The sequence below is a fragment of the Sylvia atricapilla genome, chromosome 14, assembly GCF_009819655.1.
Source record: "Sylvia atricapilla isolate bSylAtr1 chromosome 14, bSylAtr1.pri, whole genome shotgun sequence".
NCBI classification, from domain to species: Eukaryota; Metazoa; Chordata; class Aves; order Passeriformes; family Sylviidae; genus Sylvia; species Sylvia atricapilla.
The window spans coordinates 12,359,146-12,380,933 of NC_089153.1; the positions used below are offsets into that span (position 1 = coordinate 12,359,146).

General features: G+C 49.7%; 1 protein-coding gene across 1 annotated transcript in view; it reads right to left on the reverse strand.

Annotated features, from left to right (window-relative positions):
- Positions 1 to 394: 394 nt before the first annotated feature.
- The window catches only part of FAT2 (FAT atypical cadherin 2), a 45,307-nt gene continuing 23,913 nt past the window's right edge, over positions 395 to 21,788 (reverse strand). The window contains exons 10-23 of the mRNA XM_066329562.1: positions 20,376 to 20,572; positions 19,591 to 19,744; positions 18,272 to 18,505; positions 17,122 to 17,511; positions 16,133 to 16,347; positions 15,372 to 15,509; positions 14,389 to 14,532; positions 13,945 to 14,142; positions 12,051 to 12,858; positions 11,182 to 11,327; positions 7,651 to 8,092; positions 5,091 to 5,244; positions 2,815 to 3,470; positions 395 to 2,027 (exon numbers count right to left, since the gene is read on the reverse strand). Of these exons, the coding sequence (XP_066185659.1) occupies positions 1,495 to 2,027; positions 2,815 to 3,470; positions 5,091 to 5,244; positions 7,651 to 8,092; positions 11,182 to 11,327; positions 12,051 to 12,858; positions 13,945 to 14,142; positions 14,389 to 14,532; positions 15,372 to 15,509; positions 16,133 to 16,347; positions 17,122 to 17,511; positions 18,272 to 18,505; positions 19,591 to 19,744; positions 20,376 to 20,572 (4,409 nt within the window). The 3' untranslated portion in view covers positions 395 to 1,494. The remainder of the gene's footprint in view (positions 2,028 to 2,814; positions 3,471 to 5,090; positions 5,245 to 7,650; positions 8,093 to 11,181; positions 11,328 to 12,050; positions 12,859 to 13,944; positions 14,143 to 14,388; positions 14,533 to 15,371; positions 15,510 to 16,132; positions 16,348 to 17,121; positions 17,512 to 18,271; positions 18,506 to 19,590; positions 19,745 to 20,375; positions 20,573 to 21,788) is intronic.

Consider the following 21,788-nt stretch of genomic DNA (forward strand, 5'->3'; position numbering starts at 1 on the left):
TCTAATCTAGGCAGGGACTGCTTCCTGCTGAGCAGAGCTGGTGAAAAGGTTTTGTGGAAGTGCATGAGCTTTGAGAGGTAAAACAAGTGGTGTTTGTTGGGGATGCAAATCAAAGGCTTCAATTTGGGTCATTTCAACCCCTTTACTCCTGAGCTAAGAGATACAGGAGGCTCATGGTTTCCCAAAACAAGACAGGGTACTGTGGGTATGTCTGCTTCATCCCTCTGGCACTTACAGGAGCCTCAAAAAAGTGTTTAATTTGCTGTCTTGGTACTTCTCTGAAAACTTTTGGTGCCCAAACTAAGCTGTCATTCCCTTGGTGAGAGCTAGGCAAGGATGTCCTATCTATTTACAAGAGAATCCCCGAGATACTGAATAAAGTCATAATAGTAAAAAAATCCAAACTCTTTTAATACTTTCCAAAAATTCAACGACAAAAAAAAAGTTACATCCAACAACCAACCAAAGAAAACCTCTCACGAAGAAACGATAACATTTCCAAGCACAAGGACAAACAGGCAAACCCATGCTCAGTAGCCTCAGTGCCCCTCTCTGGTCAGATTCCAGGCAGTGCTGGCCAGTCTTTCTGGGATACAGCACGGAGTCCCTGCTGCTGGCAGGACCATGCACAGCTATATTCAGTGTGGGACTGTGACAGCCACAGGGACAAGGCTGTGCACACAATTCTCGGGGCAGGGTCCCCCTTACTTGTGTGCACACAGCCCAGCTGGGCAGCCTGGTTTGAGTCTGTGGGCGGTTCCTGCTGTAACAAACCTTGTTGCTTGGTTTTTCTACAGAAATTGACTTTTTTTCTTTTTTTTTTTCTTTTTTTCTGTTTTCTTTTTTTTTTTTTTTTTTTTTCCCCCTTGGACTTCTGTTAGCCAGTGAGGGATGTGCTGGTAGGACCAGCTTCATTCCCTCTTCTCTCTCCCAGTGCCAGGGAGCAGACATGAAGAGGGTTTGCACCAGCTGATCCATTCCATGAACAAACTGTTGGCTTGATGCAAGCCCTTGGAGCCAGAGCTGGGAGCAGGGAGCCTCTATACCCCACATGGGGCACTGCCAGGCTGTGCATTGCTAATCCTTTCACACCTTTCTCCACCATGACTGCTGCCATACCTGCAGTGCTTGCCCTCCTCCTCCTCATCCTCCCCGTGGCCAGGAAGCCTGGGGTGGGAGGAGGTGGCATGCTGTGGTCCTACATGGTGTTGAGGCAGTCCCCTTGGTGAGGAGGCAGGTTAGTCACTGGCATCCCAGGAGCATCCTCCGTGTCCCAGCAGCGGCTGGAGCATTTCCCCTCCATTTGCAGCCAGGAGCGCTGTGGAGGGCAGCGAGGGGAAAGATCCAGCCAAAATTACAACCCAGCCATGCAGGGGAGGACGCTGGAAGTCGAGGGGGACACACACAAGCCTCCCTTCAGCAGTGTGTGCCGGCCCCCTGCACTCTGTTCTGCGTGGAGATGCACTTCTCTCCTCATCCCACGAGCAAGCCCCGTTAGAACATCACCTCCTCGCAGCTCCCGTAGTCACTCTCCACCATGTCGGAGCCCTCGTAGTTGGGCGGTGGGACGGGCTGGGCTCGGATGCCGGGCTGGTGGCCCAGCTCGCAGTCGGCGTAGGAGGGCTGGGCCACGCTCAGGCGCATGCTGACCCTCTTGTAGCCCGGCTCGGGCTGGTACGGGACCCCCTCGCCCTGCACCAGCTGCGCCGGGTAGTAGCTGATGGCCGTGTACTCGTTCTGGCACTGGGATGCTGCCATGTCCACGGGGCCCAGCGGCAGGAAGTCCTCCAGGTTCTGGTTGCTGTAGCGGGGCGGGATGGGGGCTCGCTTGTTGCTCTGGTCCAGCGGGAAGGGGAAGCCCCCGTAGAGAGCGACCGGCTCCGTGTCTGCTGGAGGAGGGGGCGGAGGAGGGAGAGGAGGGTGAGAGGAAGAGGCAGGGGGGCCTTGAATGATCTCGTAGTGGGAATATTCCTGGACATCCGATGACACGTACCGGGGGGGCCAGTAGGTCGTTTCTGCTGGGTAGACTGGAACGAAAGAAAGTTGTGTTAGCTGCAGCTCTAGTGGTTGTTGCCTCCCTCTCGCCCTGCTGCCAATTCCTTATGTAAGCTCTGAGCCTGTAGGAGATGTGGCAGACTGGGGAGGAGAGGAGACATAGTTGCTGATGTGGGAATTGTGGGAGCCTGAGATCACCCCTGGCTGTGCTGAGCCAGTGGCCCCAGCAGCCTACAGATATCCGCTACTCTAGCACCCAAAAGACACACTTCATCATTGTGTTTGGATGCAAGAAACTCATGTTATAAAGGGACTGGGGCAGTGATCCGGTGATCCCCTGGATCTCTCCCTTTCCCTGCAGTTAGTCTGGTGAGGAACTCCTGCATGGGGTAACCTTGCTGTCCAGAGCCATTCAAGGTGTTTCTCTAAGAATGAGATCCCTCTACTCAGGAGAACTGATGCAAATGTCTTCATTAAAACTCCTACTTGCTTTTAGGATCTTAATTTTTTCCCCAATTTTTCTCTTTTACAGGGTTTTTTGACCCAGGATCACAGCCTGCTATACATTCATGTTTTCCCTGCTGATTGTGTACAAAACTAAGCAGGTTAAAGCAGAAAACCGGGAAGTACTGGTGAAGCAGGAGGAAAGAGCCAATGATGGCCCTATAGCAGGGCTGGGACAGTATTTGCCCCACTTTGATTTGGTTTGGCCAACACCATTTGTCCCTCATGTTTGCAAACCTCAGACCCATTTCCCAAGGGAAATGACCCAAGCGAAAGAGGGATGTGTAAGAGCAAGAAGGAGCTGTGGCTACTGACCCATCTCCTCCCTGGCCCAGGTGCACTTGATGAAGGACTCGTTGTCGGAGTTGGACGGGGGTGCCACGGGGGGCAGGTTGGGGGCCACGCTGCACACGATGGTGCCGCGGTGCTTTGGGGCGTTGGCCGAGTTGAAGGTGACAAACTCGGGGGTGCCGGCGGCTTTGCGCTGCTCCGGCGTGGCCCGGTCCAGGTTGTTGTGCGCGGCGTCGCTGAGGATGTTGAGCTCGATGGGGGGCACGGGCTGGGTGCCCACGCCCACGCTCTTGGAGAACTCGCTCTTGGAGAGCAGGTCGGGGTCCTCGCGGGCCACCGGCTTGTGCGCCTTGGCGCGGTGGCGGCAGCGCTTGCGGACGAGCACGAAGGCTGAGGCCAGGATGGCGGCGCCCAGCACGCCGGCTGCGATCTCGGCGATCTCCTCGGGGCCCAGCGCCCACTGTGTGGGCACGATGGCCGGGGTGATGATGGGCTGGGTGCAGTAATCCCCCTGGTAGTCCGACGGGCAGATGCAGTACACGGAGCCCTGGCTGCTCACGCAGCGCCCGGCGTTGCGGCACGGGTTGTCCTGGCACTCCTCCGCCAGCTTCTCGCACCTGTGGGGAGAAAGGGATGGAGATGACCCCTGCCAGTCTGGGATGAGCCAGAACTGCCTCATCCTGTTCAGGCACTGGCTCACACCACCCAAGGATGCTCTATTCTGGTCTGCTCTCCCTCCCTCGATGGATTCTTGCTATCTGCTTATCCTGGCAGAGGATCCTTGAGTATAAAATGATGCTTTTCAAGAGACCATGTTTTACAGTGTGGTCCTGTTTTTCAGATGTATGCCCAAATTAAAATGGGGAGCTTTCAGTCTCAGAGGAGTGTTTGGAATTCTAGGGCTAACGCTGCATAGAGAGATGCTCCCATCCTGTTAAAATAGAGAGCCCAGGGTCAGTGTGAGGTGTGTTAACTTATGAGGTCTCCCATGTCCTCCAAGCTCTGTGGAGCTTCTGGATGGTCTGTGGTTGTCTGCAGGTTGCAACAAACATTTGGGAAAATACTACAAAGACTACCCTGTGAGGTGAGGTGATGAATGGACACCCTTGCTGAAGAGTCTTTTTGACATTTTATGGAGCATCTGCAGCACTGAGATGATTCTCTGTCTTGCTCCACCCCACACACAATGTGAATATTTGCCAACAGTACAGGGGACCTTTCCTTCCAACAGCAATGACCTCCCCACGCTCGGGGAAATATACAGTGTTTTAGTGGCTTTCCTTCCCTTTTTTTTTTGTTGTTGTTGTTCTCGTTACTGGACAAATGAACAAAACCTCTGTGAGGTTTGCACTGCTCATGTAGTCATTGATTTAGGACGTGTGAGCTGGGATGTGCAATGTGCACCCACAGGCTCTGGCTGATGTCAGGTATTACACTGCCACCTAATGCTCAGCTACACGCTTTTGTTCCAAGAGCTGAACAGATAATTTCTGCCTTTGCCTTGATCCACAGGAGCAGTGTTTATCCTGGCTAAATGGGCAAAGCAGAAGGATGAACTGGGTGTTGTGCTGTTTGAGCCTGCAGTGGGAATCTCTGACCAGGCTGGGCTGGAGGAAAGGTGGGGGTTTTGGGGGGGCTGCTGGGCTGAGGTGGTAATGCCTACTGTCTTGAGCTGGGAATTGAATTGGATGAATCACAGCTGTGAGCTGGGACAGAGATTTCTTTTGCATGAACCCTGCAGAGCTGGTCCCAGATAGAAACAGTCCCTTTAGCACCAGGCAGGATGGGTGTCCAGGCTGCTGAAGCAGGGGGCACCTCACAACTCTGCCAGACAAGTTTCCCCAGCCTCAGGTCACCTTCCTGCCACCCAGTGCAGTGTCTGCCTGTACCCTGCTGCCAGGTCCCCCATCACAGCTGAGCTCCCCTCACCACAGCCAAAGTGTTCCTATGACTGCTGAACTCAGCTCCTGTCACAGGGAGCAGCAGTGTGTGGGGAGAGACTCTCCCCCAGCAAGGAGAGGCTTTGCACTGCCCCACAGCACCTGTAAGCAGAGGGGATGTTTCTGTTTTCCCTCCTGCTCAGAGGAGATGGGCACAGAGGGGCAATGGCCACACGATGGCAGAGTTATTTGTGCTCAGCCCTGCCCTCCTACACCTGCCGGCTGCAATGCTCAGGCGCCTGCAGTTTGCAATTAATCCCTGAGTGTGTGGATCTGGTGAGCCCCAGAAACGTGCAGTGCTCATGTTTTCAGCCCACCGTGGGATGTCATCTGTCCCAAAGCCCCCCTTTCAGGCCTTACCTTTCGCCCAGGTACCAGTCAGGGCAGTGGCAGGAGTAGCCAGTGGCTGAGAGGGTGCAGGTTCCCCCATGCAGGCAGGGCTTGGAGTCGCAGGGACTGTCCCCAAGCTCACAGTGCTCACCAGAGAACAGCCCGGGGCAGATGCAGGTGTAACCTGGAGAGGATGAGAGTGAACGTATCTGTGTGGAAAAACGGGCAAGAACAGGGAGGAGCAGTGCCTGGTGCTGATGGCCCCCACAGAGGGCTCTCACAGCTACCCAAACACAGGTATTTGCTGCTGCAGCAGCTGCTTTGGGACACCCAGGCCATCCCTGAAAGCTTGGTGGGTTCATTACAGGACGTGATGTGGTTGCTGGAGGCTGGGTGGCCGTGGGGCAACACAGTGGCATTAGGGAGCTGTTTGAGCAACAAGCCAGGCCTGTCCTCTCCTGTCACAGATCAGAGATGCAGTCAGGGCACAGCCTTATTGCATGGAAAAGCTGAGGGACAAATCTGGGATAAAGGAGGGGGAACTTGGCTGGCTGATTCACAGTCTCTGACTCTGTTAAGTGCAATCCCCTGTAATTTGTTGTTCTCAGGAGCCTTTGGTCCTGCGAGTTCTTGTGGTATGAAGTGCCTGTCTCAACATGCCGAGTTTCTCCTGCTTACACGAGATGTCTGCTCACAGACAGAGAGAACCCCAGCACAGCCAGGGACTTGGAGGGGGCTCCTGCTTTTTGTGCTTTTGGCTGCTGTTTAGCCTAGCCCTAAGCATGGGAATGTCCCTGGCTGTGCTGAGCTCCTGCTTGTCACCTGGATGGTGCTGCTGTGCGGGAAATTCAGAGTTTCCACCTTGCAGCACACTTGAAAAGTCTTTGCTACTCATCCACAAGCTCAACAACCCTGCTTTAGAGCATGGGGCAAACAACCTGGGCCTGTTCTCACATGTGTGTCAGCAGCTGTACCAGAAGGACGTGCTGACACTGGTGCAGCAGGTGCTGGACATTGCCCACAGGGCTGTGTGTGCCCAAACACATGTCCTGGATGTGGGGCCCACTTGTGTTTGTGGTCCTGAGCGCTGTGGTTGGGGTGGTGCTGGGCCCTCTCCCCACAGATGTGTTCTCACATGGCCACGTGGTTCCTCGGGCTGGCTCCCACGGGCGAGTCCCTGCCTGTGCTGTGATCCCACGCCTGAGATCCTGGGCACAGCTTTGCATGAACTCTGCTGCCTGCCTGCCTGGGGACCCCAGGACTGAGCCCATGGCACTCAGGGAAGCCAAGCAACCAGGACAACCTCATAAATCTACATCCCTTGGGCAATCCCTTTCCTGCAGCAGTGTCCTGCATGGGGCCATGTCCCATCAGCTCTTTCATGGTCAATTTGCAGGAGAAATTGTTTATCCTGGAAGGAAACTATGGGAGGGAATTAAGGGAGTGATTTTTTACATCACTCTCTAGTCTCTCTGCAATGAAAGCTGGGGATACCTTGACTAAGAGCAGAGATGTGTTTTTCCCTTGTGGACTTTGAGCCCCTTCCAGCCCAGCCAGAGAGATTTTCTGTGCAGAGGGTCTGAAGGCTGAGGTGTGAGTGCCAGCCAGACTAACTGTTCTGTACATTTACACCTGGTGTCAAACAAGTTCACCTGAACCAGGCAGCTGCTGAGTCGACAGGGCTGGGAATCTTGTTCCCAGAGGCAGCAGGCAGGGCAGGAGAAGGTGGTGCCTCCTCTGTCCTCACTTGCTCGCCGGGCAGGGTGTGCTTTGGCAAGGGTCCCAAAGAGCACAGAGCTGCAGGAGCAGCTTCTGCCCCATGCAGCAGCGTGGGAAGCAGCCCACTGCCCCTTGGAGGGGCTGAGTAACAGGCAGTACCCATTTCATAGACGGGGTGTTACAGGGTGCTGGCAGCTACAACGAGTTGTAGGGCAGGGACACACGGGTGGGCATCACTGGGAGCAGCTCCTCTCCTCACAGCCCCTGTCCCTGTGACACAGCTCACTGCAAGGAGCCCCTCTGATTACAGGAACAGGGCAGCAGGAACACTGCCTAGGGCAGAGCCTGTATCAAACCTCTTTTGGGTGTGTGCACCCCACATTAGCCTGGGACTCTTGGATTTGAGCTTACGGTTTTCCCATATCCCTTTGCATAGCCCTGGGGAGTTGCTCACTGCAGTGGGAAGAGACCAAGATCTTGGCTTGTTTCTGCCCAGATACCATCACTGCATGATCCCATCTTGCCCGATTCCAGCCTTGTTAACAGCTCCTTAAGCAAAAAGGATGCAGAGGGGTGGGTGGAATTTCTATGTGCATTTGAGTTTTTGGCAACACTCTGCTCTCCTATGTCATGCACACTCCTTAGAAACACCTTCCTCCCCTCTGGGCCCATGCTCCACTGGTGTGAGCCAGGATGATGATCTCACACCCTGTAGCTGCTGCTGCACTGAGTCACTTGAGGTCCCCTGGGATAGAAGATCTCTGTTTCCCCTCTGGAATAGCCCTTTCACAGGGATGAATAAAGCTGTTGCATCTTTGCCCTCCTCACTGCCTACTGCTCTCCTATAGCTCTGTGTGGGATGTTCACATACCTCCTCCATGAGTTTCAGAGCACATCCCGTTGTTGAGGCAGGGGTTGCTGCTGCAGGCACCGGTGGGGGAACAACACTGCTTTATCCCCACCTCCTCCAAGACTTCCTTCGATTGCCCTTTCCCAGGAAGGAGAACCACTTCTCTGCCGTTGATTGCAACCACGTCCAGGCAGCCCCTGAACCCCCGTGTGACCCTCTGGGACTGCAGCGACTGCCGGAGGCCCCCAAAAATCAGGTCTCGTCTGCCCTGGGAGACACTACAGGTGCCTGGCAGCTGCAGGGAGGCGTTTCCCAGGCCGTCGATGAGCAGGCGGACAGAAGTGTTCTTCACCTCCAGGAACACCGAGTGCCACTCGCCGTCACTCACAAACCGTGAGGAGGAGACATTCCCAGAGGGGCTCCCCCGGCAGCTGTAGCCAAGCTGAGGCACTCCATTTACCATCTGTAAAACACAGAAGTCACAGGCAGCTGTGACACGCTAGGCTGCTGTTTATGAAGGGTTTCAACATTTCTCCTGCTGCTTGTTCCCCTCTCTCCTGGCCTTCACACTGACTCCCAACTTTCTGATACCAAGAAGTACCACATGCAGCCCCTTTCACCTTTTTTGACCTATGCCTGCATCAGTTTAGTGACTGCAACTCCTTTATTTTGCAGAACACCTTCATCTCTCTGGCACAATTTCACCTGTGGTCCTTCCTGTCAGCCTTTGACCAGCATGCAAGGAGGGAATCTCATCTTTCCATGTAACAGGGATCATACAGCTACTGCTGCAGCTGCTTGTTCTTTCTTCCACCTTCCTGGGGGTGATCAGAGCCCTGGCATTCAGACTATCCATAAGTGCATCACCAGTCACAGATGGACTCTTGTTCTGGGCCACGTGGCTTTTGTTCTGTTCTCACTGTCTCATTAGTGGTGGGGAAGGTGCTGGAGCAGTTGTCCCTTTGGCAGGGGTGAGAGTGGTGAAAGAATCTTATTGAGGAGAAGCACTGGCAGCTTTCTCCGGAGAAAAAAGGAGGACTTGGGAGGCAGAGAAAGGAATTACTGTTGTGTCCATGCTGGAAAACCAGGCCAAAATTACTGATATGTGCTGCAATCCAATCCTTGATCTCCACCAGACTGGAGAGAGACAAGGTATTGAACCGCTAAAAGTTAACCACACCAACATCTTCTGCATTAAACTGGGACACCAGAAATTCCTATTTCTGGCACAAGTTTCATCTTTAAAAGTCATATAGGACAGAGAAAGGAAAAGTTAGCTGTGGTGTTTCAGGGTAGAGTCAGGGTTAGACTCCGTTTTCACCATTACCTCCCCGGTGCTTTGTTGATAAAACCTTTCTCTCACAGAAGCCAAGAGCCTATGCAAAAGGAGAAAATAGATGGAATCAAGTGTGGAAAACCTGCAGAGCCTGCTATGTAACATCAAGCAATTCATCCCAGGCAGGAGAGATGTCCATGGGGGACATTAGAGACAGTGAGGAGATTTCTTAGAAGGGGTTAGAAGAGCAGGAATGATTATGGGCTACACAGACTCTGAGAAATCACATACAATCATACACATACAATGTGAAGAGGCTACTCTGAAGGAGAGCAGGACAACAGTTAACTCTTAGAAGAGCCCATGGTGTAAATAAATACCAGTGGGAGAAGAGAGCAACTGCTGAAGGAAGGAAGAACAAGAGGCAGCTGGCACATGCCATGGAAGGGCCTCAGGGCAACACGTGTGTAAATCCCTTTGCACAATTGGCAAGTACACCAGAGAACTTTGTCACTTCACTCCATCTGCAGAAACATGATTTCACTTCAGATGAGCCTGTAGATTTGGCTTATCAATTTCTGGGGCTGGGAGACAGCTGAGAACTCGATTCCCTGGAGCAAGAACTGACAGGCTGCCAAGCCTTTCCCAGTTTGCCTGGTCTGCCATCCTCTTGCTGCAACCTATTTCTGAACATCAGGAGAGCTTAGAGACTGGAAAAATGATGATATGCATGCTCTTGGGAGAGCTCATCTTCTTCATCAAATCTACAGACCATCACTTACTGTCCTTTAAGGCTTTGGCTCATATCTGGAATACTTCAGTCTACAAAGTTTAAATTCTTGAGGGATTCCTTCCATTTTATCAGGCCAGGTGGTTTAGAAGCCTTTTTATCCCTAAGATGCTGCTAATAAAGTGAGTCAGGAAATAAATGATTCACTTTTATGGAGGTGGCTTTATGAAGGTTTCCTATTGAAAAGCCTGTAGAGACAAGCTTGGGCACAGGAGATAATGGGCTCACTGAACTCCACCAATAATGAGGCTTTTCTCCCTTGACTCCCTGTGCTGGCCTGGATCAGTGGAGTTTCTTGCCATCTTTTACTTCCTGAGCATCATCTAAAGTGCTGGATTCCTTCTGATGAACTCTTTGGTGATTCTCCTTCCCAGAGATGTGGTAGAAAGCTTGAGACACTTCTTGAGAAGTTTTTCTCACTGGCCCTTTACAGTTCAGCTTAAAGTCACTCTCAGACATGGGTACAGGACATATGGATGATATTTCTCTGCTCCTGCTCTTCAGGAGTGATGGCTGTGACAGCAGGAGCTTGGAATATGTGCAAAAGGCAAATATGTGGGGGTTGGCTGCTGTGCAGCTCCCTGCCTATGTGAGTCTTTTGTAACAGTGGAAAGAAAAGTGTTTCACAACAGGAAGATAGGGTTGTGAAACCATGAGAAGGGATGGGGGAATCCAAGGACAGGATGAACACTTCGAGGTAGGTCATAGTGTGTATATCTCAATGTGATCAGTCTCAAGGACAAATCTCTGTAAACTGGTAAGCATGTCCTGTGATCTTAGTCTCCAATTAGTCTGAATTCAGTTGATGAGGAATAAACAAAACCACTATTCTTTAGTCATCTGCTGCTTTCCTTCTGTTGCCAAAGTGGAAGAGGGAGACGATCTTTGAATGCCTTAGTAAGTTCATTGTTCAGTTGAAGGGAGGAGAGTGATCAGAATGAAATGTTCCTGTCTCTGCAGTTGTCTAAAATAGTGAAACGATCTGAAGAAAGGGGTATAAAAGAGGGGTATGTATATGAAAAATATAGTTTAGGATTCCTGTTCTGTCTTTTCTCTCCATTATTGTACAGGGCCTTTAATTTGAAGTATGGAAGAAGGTATGCCCTTTGCTAAAGTAGAAGCAGACTGGTCTGTGGACAACTCCACCTGACAAATTCTTTGTCCTGAGAGGTGAGATGCAAGAGAGGAATGAAGAAACAAGCTGGAGGAAAGAAGGTGATGTAGACCTGCTCTGAGTATCTGATGACTTCACCAGAAGTCACACCAGAGATCAACACATGCATTTACATGTACAGAGGACAATTTCCAGTTGCAATTGCAGCAATTGCCAAACTATGCTTGGCTCTCATTTGGTCTTCCCAAGTCTTTCAGCTACACAAATTATTAAGGGTACATATTTTTGCATATTCTTTCTGTGATTTCCTTCCCTGAGAGAGTAAGGCTTTTGGAACTGTGGAGAGAATTCTCCCTGCCCTGCCATACACACCTCCAGAGTGGCGTGGTCAGTCCCGTTGGCGTGGAACACGACCGCATGATGCTGGTGGGTCTTGAGGCGAAAGTGCATGTGCCAGGAGCCAGCCTGGGAGTGTTGGTACCAAATGTAGCTGTGGCCCCCAAACCTCACAGCTGTTCCTGAAAGAATGAAAGAAAGGTCTCATCTTTGTGGCACTTCGAGCCTATGGATTGTATCAAGCCTTACCTCTTTCTCTAGCCTGATGCCACAGCTGTCCAGGAGTAGTCCCATCCAGAGCAACCCATAGATCCCTGCACTGCATCTCTCACAGTCCTACTGGGAGCTCCTAGTATTTCTTCTATGTACTCATCTGTGAAGCAACCCTGAAATACCAGCATGGCTATTTCTGTCCTTCGAGGTGCCCTCAGCATGGTCTACAACACCCTTGAATTTCTCCATCCTTACATTCCTGCCCTAGTGTTACAGATCCCTGCTCCCTCCAATTATTTCTTGAAGTATCCTACAGCCAGTATAACAAATATACTTTATTTGGCTTTCCTCAAATTTATCAGTTACTCTGCGCTTTGCCAGGCCCAGGATCAACACATGAGATCATGGATAAAAAATTCTGATCACTGACCTTCATTTCCTGCTAAGTATGAGTGACTTTTCTCAATGAGAGAGACAGATGTTGCTGTTATTAAATGCTACAGGAGATTAACTTTTAAAAATAGACTATATGAAATTTTCTGACTCCCGAGAGTCTTTGAAATTGTGGGCAGAGGTGTTGATCACTGGGTAACCTCATTCCATGGAAAATCCAGGTGCTCTATAACATACTGAAGGAAAACATAACACGTCCAGGTTTATAGGGTCGGACGCTGCAAAGAAGGACTGCTCACCATTGCAGGAGCAGATCTGCTCCAAGCTGTGCCGTGGGGTGAGGACACTGAGCCGGGCAGTGCTGTATGTAGACATCATGCCTGGATCCAGCTGGATGGTCTCCTTACAGACACGGTGGGCACAGTCTGACCCGTGACAGGGCACATGGATGGCTTTCTTCATCCGCAGCCCGACGAGCTGGTCCATCTCCCCAGCTGACCCTGTGAGCTTGCTGGCCAGCACCCGTGGCTCGTACAAGGAGCCGTGTGGCTCTCCGACAGCCAGGAGCAGATCCACCCCATCAGAGGCAGTTGCAGGCTGCAGGCTGGCCATGTGGATGTTCTGGCGCCGGGTGACAAGGATGTTCCCCAGAAATCTCTGCAGGTTGCGCCAGTGGTCCCCCACAAACTCCTCGGGGGACAGGTGTCGGAAGTGCAGCACCACTGCCTTGTCCAAGGCCTCCTGTGTGAAGCACCACACATGGACACTGACACTCGTGGTGGTTGTGAACGTCCCGTCACTCACTGTCACGTTCAGAAGGTAGTGGCCGTGGGGGAGCTTGTCCCCAGCAATGATTTTCCCATCCGCAGCCCCCACAGAGAAGAGCCCCTCCTTGGGCACTTGTGCCACCAGAGTGTACACCAGCGTGTCGTGGGGGTCCCGGTCCGTGGCGTGGATCTTGCCCAGAACGCCGCCCCGGAAGGCTTCCTCATTGGTGGTGATGAATATTTCCAGGGGAAGGGCTGAGGGGGCGTATTGGCTCTGCTCAGTCACTTGGATATTTATAAATGCAGATGAGGAGAGGGGAGGGATGCCGCTGTCGGAGACCTGGCAAAGAAAACAAGGATCTGTTATAGCCACATACTGACTTACTGTCACCTCACCTGACTGCTGAGGTCTTGCAAAGGAGAGTGCCTTTCAGGGAGCAGTGAGTGGAAGCTCTCAGGCAGCGGGCAGGGAATGAAGAAGGAATGGGAAAAACTGGCAGCAGTGTTGGAGCTCTGCCTGGAGAAGGCCCTAGAGAAAGGGCAGCATCCCTTGCTGACTGATTGAGGCCTTCTGTTAGCAGTGGGGTCATGCTCACTTCCCTGTGCATGCAGCAGCAGCTGAGGCACCTTCTGAGTGGCTCTGAATTCCTGAGGCTTAATAATTTTTTGTGATGTTGCCAACCTTTGTGGTTCCATGCGTAACTGAGTGCAGGGAGATGTAAAGCAGTTACACACATCAACACATTCGCTCACCTTCCAGGCTGTTTAAGCCCCTGTCCCACCTCTGACAATGTCTGTCTAGCATTGAGTCAAGGAACCTCAAGCAGAAAAATGCGAATAATCAGATTATGAGATAAATTTCTCCCTAATGCTAAGCAGTTAGAGGTTGAGGTTTGTAATATAATAGCACCCAGCTTTTACAACAACTGCCATTACTGAAGAAGTATGTACTTTACATGTTATTATCCTTTTGTTTGTAATGGACTACCCCTACTGATAACATTGAAAAACAATGAATTCATTCTGCAACAATAGAAATCCTTTTTGAAGAGGAACTGAAACCACTTCTTAAATGACAGGGATAATTAGAGAAAGCTTGTAGGACCAGATCCAGGTCTCACTTTAAATTGGAATTCACTAGAATGATTATGGAGAAAGCATCTGTCTAAGGAAACTGCTGACAGAGTACTTTTCATGATCATATTATCTGATTTTATCAACATAGAAGCTGGCCCCCTGCTTCTTGTGGGCAGACTGTGTGGAGAAATGAGCTCTGGAGTTGGCTCCAAGCTGCACAATTTGTGCCTGGATTGGATTTCTTCAAAGCCAGAGATGTTTTCATTCAGCTGGGTCATGCTAATCGCATTTTATTGCTACTTAAGCTGGCTGGGGAATTCAGACACCAGGACAGAAACATATGCTCTACCTGGACTTGCAATAGGTACTGTTCTTTCATCCTTCTGTTCAGGACAGATGATGTCACCAGCAGACCATTTTGGGTGACTTCAAAGGCTTTCCCATCGTTGCCCTGGGTGATCTGGAAGGAGTATGGTGGTCCATTTTCTGGAGAATCTCTGTCGCTCATAATCAGCTCCAGGACACTTGTTCCCACAGGAGCATTCTCCTGAAATGGGGAAAGATGCTATTGGAGAAAGGTAAACAATGAGAAATGGCCCAGGGGAACCTACAGTGCCCCAGGGGCTGCTGGATCAGGAAGAGGGAAACAAATGCCACCCCTGCCCTAGAACAGGCAGAGCACAAAGCAGCAACATGATTCATCACTGTCTCCCCACTTTGCTCCAACAGCGGCCTAGGAATGAGCTCCTTAATGCAATGAGAGATTGTGAGAACAAACTGTCTCCTGGCTTACCTGCACCACCACACTGTAGTTGAGCTGGAAGAAACGAGGAGGGTTGTCATTGACATCAGACACGTGGACATGCACAGGGACATCACTGAACTGAGCAGGGTGGCCGTTGTCCGTAGCTCGAACGGTCAGCGAGTAACTGGGGATCTGGAGGATTTGCAGTGCAGGATTACTTGGAGAAATGGCAGAGTGGTGGGTTTTTCACATTGAAGTTTTATTCTGCTGCAGTTTGTTGAAATGCCCGAGGCCATGCACCATGGGCTCAACTGCTTTGCCCTTGGCTGAGGCTCTCCATCTATAAATCTCACTCAAAGCTCATTGCTAAACCAAATCAGTCTCACGACAGTTGCAGGGAAGAGAAACAACTTGGCAAAGATGGATGAAACTAAGCTGGGCAAACACCTGTCAATAGTGGTTTAAAAATCATAGAATCACAGAATAAGCTGAGCTGGAACACAGCAATCATGTGTCTCAGAGTGTTGTCCAAGGGCTTCTTAACTCTGGCAGGCTGAAACAAGCTGCTGCTGTTTTATGAATGAGAGATGGTCCAGGTGACCTTTCTCCTCCCCACACCCGTTTTCTCTAGTGCAGAGAAGCAGAACCCAGTTATGCTGGTTTCCACAACGAACATTCCCGATATTGGCTGGGGCTGACTCTCACCAAGCCAGCCTGACACACCAGAGGGGCAGACCAAAACTCAGAGCTGTGGAAGGTGTCCCTGCCCATGGAAGGGGTTGGAACTAGATGATCTTCAAAGTCCCTTCCAATCCAAACCATTCAATGATTCTATACTGCCTTTTCCTAAAGCCCAGCCTTCCTACTTGCAGCATCTGTGACTCTAGAAAACAAATTAATGCCTTGTCTTCTACTTACAGTATCATGAGTAAATAATTCAGGAAACAGGAGGTAGCTGAGTAAGCTGTTCTCCCTCAGTCTTTTGGGACACATCTGTTTCAGCCTTCCCATTCTCATTTTCCAAAACTCACCTCCTCCCTGTCCAGATGCTTGGCAATGCTGATCTGCCCATTTTTGGGCTGAATGGCAAAGTGTCCCAGAGGGTTCCCTTCCACGATGGAATATGTGATCTGATTGTTCATTGACCCATCTAAGTCATCAGCTGACACCTGTTTGGAGAAAAAAAGAAACCCTGCTAGGACCCTTGGGCCAAAAAGGACATGCCATGGAGAAATAGGACCACTTTGTCATTTAAGTGTATGAACTATTTGTATTGGTTTGAGCTTGTCTCAGATGAGGAGGGGAAAAGGAAGGTGGTGTCAAGTAAGTGTCATCCCACAGTTTTTTTCAAGACAACCTAGTTTCCTCAGCTTTCTACTAGTCCCTTTCCTGACTTTACCATCCCTGTGATGCTGACAGGCTGGACAGGGAACTCCACATCACCTTGGGCTCTGCTATTCTGCCCAGAGGAGCCTCTGCCTTCCCCAGGGTACAAGGGCATTGTCCTTTTTCAGGCATTTTTGTTTTCTTGGAATGATCTCAAAGTTCCTGAGCCCATCCTTAATTTTCACTTTAAGGTATCTCATAAGAAAAAAGTGTTCTCCATTTCTATGGAGTCTCAGGAATTCTGCCAATCATCCTTTTTTAAAGTCATGCTTTAATCTTAGATGCTAAACATCACAAGCCCTCTGAGGTCACTGTGTCCAAGGAAAAGTAAAGTGCACAGGCGGAGTGAATATTGCATAACACAAATAAAGAAGGGGCAAAGACAGCTGGCCTGGGTCAGTCATACCGTGAGGATGATGTCTCCAATGGCAGCGTCCTCCCGGATGTCAGTGGAGTAGGGATCTTGGACGAACTCTGGAGCATGGTCATTGATGTCAGTTATGTTGATCACCACCATAGTCACATCGCTCAGAGAGGCTGAGCCCTTCCTTGTGCCCTCGATGGACAGGTAATACTCATGGCTGGCCTCAAAGTCCAGGCTCCCATTGATGTACAAGGCACCTATGTTGGCAGACAGGGAGGAAAGGACAGGAAATACTTTGAATGAACTGCATGTGAGATTTCTTGGAATACTGCAGATATGCCAAAGAAACTGCCAAACTGCCAGCTGAAACAGTGTAGTTGACCTAACTCTGACCACCTTGATGTGGAAGAATTAGCAAGAGCTTTGTGACCAGAGAGGATGAGGATGTTACAGCCAAGGGCAGAAGGCCATTGCTGATACAGCCAAGGGCTCGTTTCAGGGAGTTAACACTGGCCTTCTGATAACAGCTCTTATCACATCGCTATGCAAACAGAATAGGGCTTTATTTGGCTTGTAATCGTGGCTCAACACCTGCCCATGGTTAGGGTGCTATTATCCATGTTCATTGAGTGCTACTCAATAAAGCTACCTGTTACCCTGGGCTGCAGGTTCCTCCTGGGATTTTGATGGAAACACTTTTTAAATGAAACCACTTTCTCCTGCATTTTGAAGTGAGAAAATTTCCTCATCCAGTTCTCCATGTATCTCTCATTCACATGGACCTGTCTCAGGCCTCAGACACATAGAAGGAATTTTCCATTAATTTCAGTAAAAGTTGGATCACTCCTGAAGTGACTTGGATGGCAAAGTTCGAAGTAGAAAAGAAGACTGTATTCCCTACCCTTGTGCTGGGTAAAGACAGACGTGAGCAGAAGTGGGAGCCAAATGGAGAAGAACCAGAGAAGATGCACACAAAGACAGCCTTTGATGTTGGATCAGCCTGGACCTGCTTGGGCACAAGATCATTTTACCTGTGTTTGAGTTGAGCTGAAATTTCCCGTGGTCATTGCCGTTCACGATTTCATACTTGATCTCTGTGTTTTCTGCATTGTCCCTCGTCAGGGCTGACAAGTTGAGGACCTCGGTGCCCACAGCCACGTCTTCTTTTACCATGGCCACATATTCAGGGGCCAGGAAAACAGGCAGGTATTCATTGAGATCCACAACAGAGACAGTGACAGTGCCCAGGGAGGACAGAGGCTGCGGGGTGCCGCGGTCGGTGGCACAGACTGTCAGCTCAAAGGCTGAGTGCTGGGAATCCTTCAGGGGCTTTTCCAGGCGGATCACCCCTGTGGTCTCCTCAATTGAAAAGTGTCCATTGGCAGAGTCAGGCAGAGAATAGACCACCTCAGCGTTGAGACCTGGAAGGGTAACAGACAGGCTGCAATAATGCAAGGGTAGGGATGCTGCTGGGTTTATTTATAATGCATTATTTATAATGCATTATATGAACTGAATGACCTTCAATTCCCAGGGGAAATGGAGGCTGTATGAACATCATACAAACATTGTGTGTCCCTACAGGTTCAGTCATCTAGCCAGCCTCACCAGTGTCAGCTGTCTGCATTTACTAGTGTTCCCCATTTTTATTACCTTGGTTTCAAATGTAATTTCTTTTTGTATCTGCTTCCAAAGAAGATTAATATGATCTTGCTTCTCTAAATTCAGCCTCTGCTGGAGAAAGTTCCTTTCTTAGGAGCCTTACCTATTTTTCTGAGAAGCTCTGTGTCTTCAAGACGACCTCTCCATCCATATTACCTACCCCTATCTAAACCTCATTTTTTCCTTTATTACACTCACTCTCAATCTCCACCTTTGAAAAAGTTTCTGTCTAGTTTGGATCCCTGTGTCACAGTTTGTGCTGTGTATCACAGCTACAGTTACTGAGCACATTCTCAAAGAAGGTCTGCAAGTTTCTACAGATACAGCTCTCCCAACAGGGTCACAAAAATGCTGATGCCAGCCCAGTAGTCAAGAACATGTCAGCAATGAGATCCAGGCGCATCTTCGCCAAGATTCAATCATCTAAGCCCATTTCTGCAGCACTTCCTTATGTTTCAAAGGCTTCTGTTGAGAATGAAAGAAGAACTCTACTCACACATAAATCCCATTCTGACTCACCTTCATCGAGGTCCCTGGCAGCAACCACAGCGATGGGTGTCTTGGTCGTGGTGTTATCGAAGACGGCCACGGCGCAGTGGCTGGGGAAGAACCTGGGCGCGTTGTCGTTGGTGTCCTCGATGATCAGTGTCACATCAGCCTGGCACGAGCGGCCCCCGCCGTCAGTGGCCTTGGCCACAAGGTGATACGTGGGCTTCTGCTCACGGTCCAGGGGTGCAGATGTGGTCAGCTCCCCTGTGGGAAAGGACGGGAGGTTGTAGTGATGTATTTGCAAAGCTTAGGCCACTCTGTTTACCAGCCAAACCGTTTGTGAGAAAACTTATCAAACCACCTGCAGCTTTTGTTAGCAGAACTCTCAGGACCTCATCAAGAGAATTTACTGAGAAAAACATGACTAAAATAAGAACCAAGAGCCTGAGAAACTGTCAACCAAGAATGTTAGACCTAGATAAAGGAGGCACAATGTGATAATGGACCCTGACCAATTAGATGTCCTGAAGGATGTGTGCTTGCCTCGTGGACAGGCAAGCCAGCCAATGAGATGATGAGTGAACAAACAATTTAGAATCTATAATTGTAGTTTAATGTAAACAATAAATGGCTTCTGCTGAAATCATACTGATTCTGTCATTCAGAAGTCCTGAGCTCTTGCAGGAGGTGGTTGTGTCTCCAGCAATCACAGCTGCAGCCTGCAAGACCTCGGAGAGGTTCAGCTGTTTTCCTGGATGAACCGTGGGAGACAGTAATTGGGCTAATAGTGGTGGTGTGTCCACGCCACATTGCTCAGGGCTATCCTTGGATCATTGCCAGCCAGGGCCCTGGCAAGGCTTTGCATGGGCAGTCCTGCAAGTTCAGCTGAACTTCATCCAAGGGATGCCATCATGAACTGGGCTAGAACTGTTCATAAATAAATTGTACTTCTAAACCTCATTGCACTGAGCTTTCTGCAATGTAATGAACTCCAAGTGATCTCTAGAATTATCATCAAGTCTGTTTGGGTAATTACACTGCCCAAGACCCAATAAGAGGTGTTTTGGGATTTAGAACTTGTTTCTTTGGCTCAAGGCAGACACTTGCTCTTCTCTCCTCCTTGATACCTGGCTGCTAGCAATAGTGTCTGCCCTTCATTTTAACATTTGTAATGAGAGCAAACAGGATGATGTGGAGCTCACTCTCCTCTATGCTGTGGCCATTCCTTCCTAGCTTGGGACAGCTGGAATGAACAGCTCCTCGTGTTGAGCTGTGCTGGCAGCTTGCATTTCCCGGGCGTGTGTGAGGAAGAGGAGGAGGATAAAAGCCTCCCATTGCCCTGCCCTCACCTGTGTGTGGGCCCAGGCGGAACTCCTCGGCGCCGGGGCCGTGCAGACTGTAGGTTATCTGGGCATTGCTGCCCACGTCCGGGTCCGTCGCTGATATCTTCAAAATGAAAAGACCTGGCCCAGCATCTTCAGAGACTCTCCCAGTGTACAGTATCTGGACAGAACAGAAGAAATCATTGGCATCTGAGCCATCTCCAAAATACCTCCATCCCGTATGGGGGGAGGACAGACCCACAGAGGCTTCACAGAGAAGGATAAACCCTGTGATTTATAGGGGAACACAATGTGCCTCCCGTTTTTGGCTGCTGGGGTGTGGACTGGGACGAGTGAGCTCATTTCACACAAGCCTTTGAATCTCCTTTGGGAAGTAACCACCTCTGTTCGTTCTCACCACGGGTGACGTCCACACCAGCGATCAGCTCTCTACAGCTACAAACCTCCTGATGGGAATCTCCCAGCTTAGCAGGATATAAAACTCTGTAATTTACATGCCCCTTCCCAGGAGGCTTCCTGGCATTGTTTATCTCCAAAAATTACTCTTCATAATGCTTAGGCTCTCACTTGCTGCTGGCAAACATGCTTGGAGGCTAGATTTAATATTCTTGCTTGACATGCAGCTTAATTAAAATTGTTAAACATAATCAAAGCAACAGGATCGTGTGAGAAGAATTATGACAAGCCAAATCCTTTAACATGCTCTGCCTGTTCTTTCTTCTTTTCTATTGTGTTCTTTCCCTCCCAGGATCACCCTTTATGTCCTTGATGTCCCAGAACAGATGTCTTACCTGGCCACACTCAGGGCTGTTGTCATTGATATCCAGTACAAAAATTTCCACTTCGGTGGTAGCCTGAAATTTCCCATCAGAGGCCATAACCTTGAGGAGATATTTCTCTGTATCTTCTCTGTCCAGAGGCTTCTTGGAAGAAATTGTCCACTCGCCCTCAATCTGATCAACTGTGAACTGTCCTAGTACATCTCCTTCTAGAAGGGGGCAGGAAGCAAGTAAAAAAAGGCATTTAGTAAGTGCTGAAAGTCAGAAGTGATAAGGAAAGGGAACACAGGCATGCCCACTGATGGTTCCTTAGGAAACCAGAAGGACTTGGATGCTCTTAGAGACCTTTTCGAACCTAAATGATTCTATGACTCTCTGACTCACACTGGTGATGCAGAGAGGGCACTGGTGGTGCATCCACCAGGTGAGAAGCTTCTGGTCAACCTCACTGCACAGTTTAGTTTTAGTTATTCCCTGTCTGCACGTTACAGTGGGAAAATAAAACAACTGTCTGCAGAAAAGTCAGCGATGTTCTGCAAATGTGCATATTCATTGCCTCAAAACCACGCTGTCTCACCTTCCCAAAGCCTATCAGTCTTTCTTGGTGCATGTTCCTAAAGGAATCCAAGAGTTGTAAATACCCTGCAGACATTGTTTGGATCTTACTGTTATGATACTATGTACAGTTGTACTTCCTCTTAACCTATAGAGGCATTTAACATATAGCTTTGTTTTCTGGGGCTGCTTTTTGTTTCTGTAAGAGCCAAATGATGAGAGACAGGTAAATCCAGACTAGGCAGACTCTCTGGTCCACCAGATTCATGCTGCTCCTACTGTTGTTATATTTGCTGGATTTTAAATGGGCTGGATGCTGCCACTGGAGAATCCCTCTCTCCTGGGCGGGAACTGGTGTCCTCTGCTGACCCAGGAGGAAACAGTTCAGGCAATGGGATACAGTGAAGAGAGCTGGCTGTGGAATCTGTGTTGGACTCTGAAGAGTCTTGCACAGTGGGATAAATTAAATTCACTCCCTTTCTGCTTTCATTTGTGCTGCAGTGATGAGGTTGTGGAGGCACAATGGCACCTATACTAGCTCTTCTGATGCTGGGAAACACCAGCCCATGACCAGATTTAGTTTGTGTGCATTTGAAAATAATGTGGACAGGAGGAAGCTGGGCTCTGTGTTCACCTAATCCTCTCTTTTGCTGCATTTCCATGTTTATTTGTACAGTCTGACCTGTATTTGTACATGCAGAGCAGAGAGAACAAGGTGTTCACCCCTAATATAAGTGTGCATCCTCTCAGGTTTAAAAGTACTTGGAAGTTACTACTACCTTTAAGATGGCAGAAATGTTAATATATAATGGATTAAATCTTTCCTCCTAAAGGCTTGCAAATACCTAGGCATGCCATAAACCAAATGAG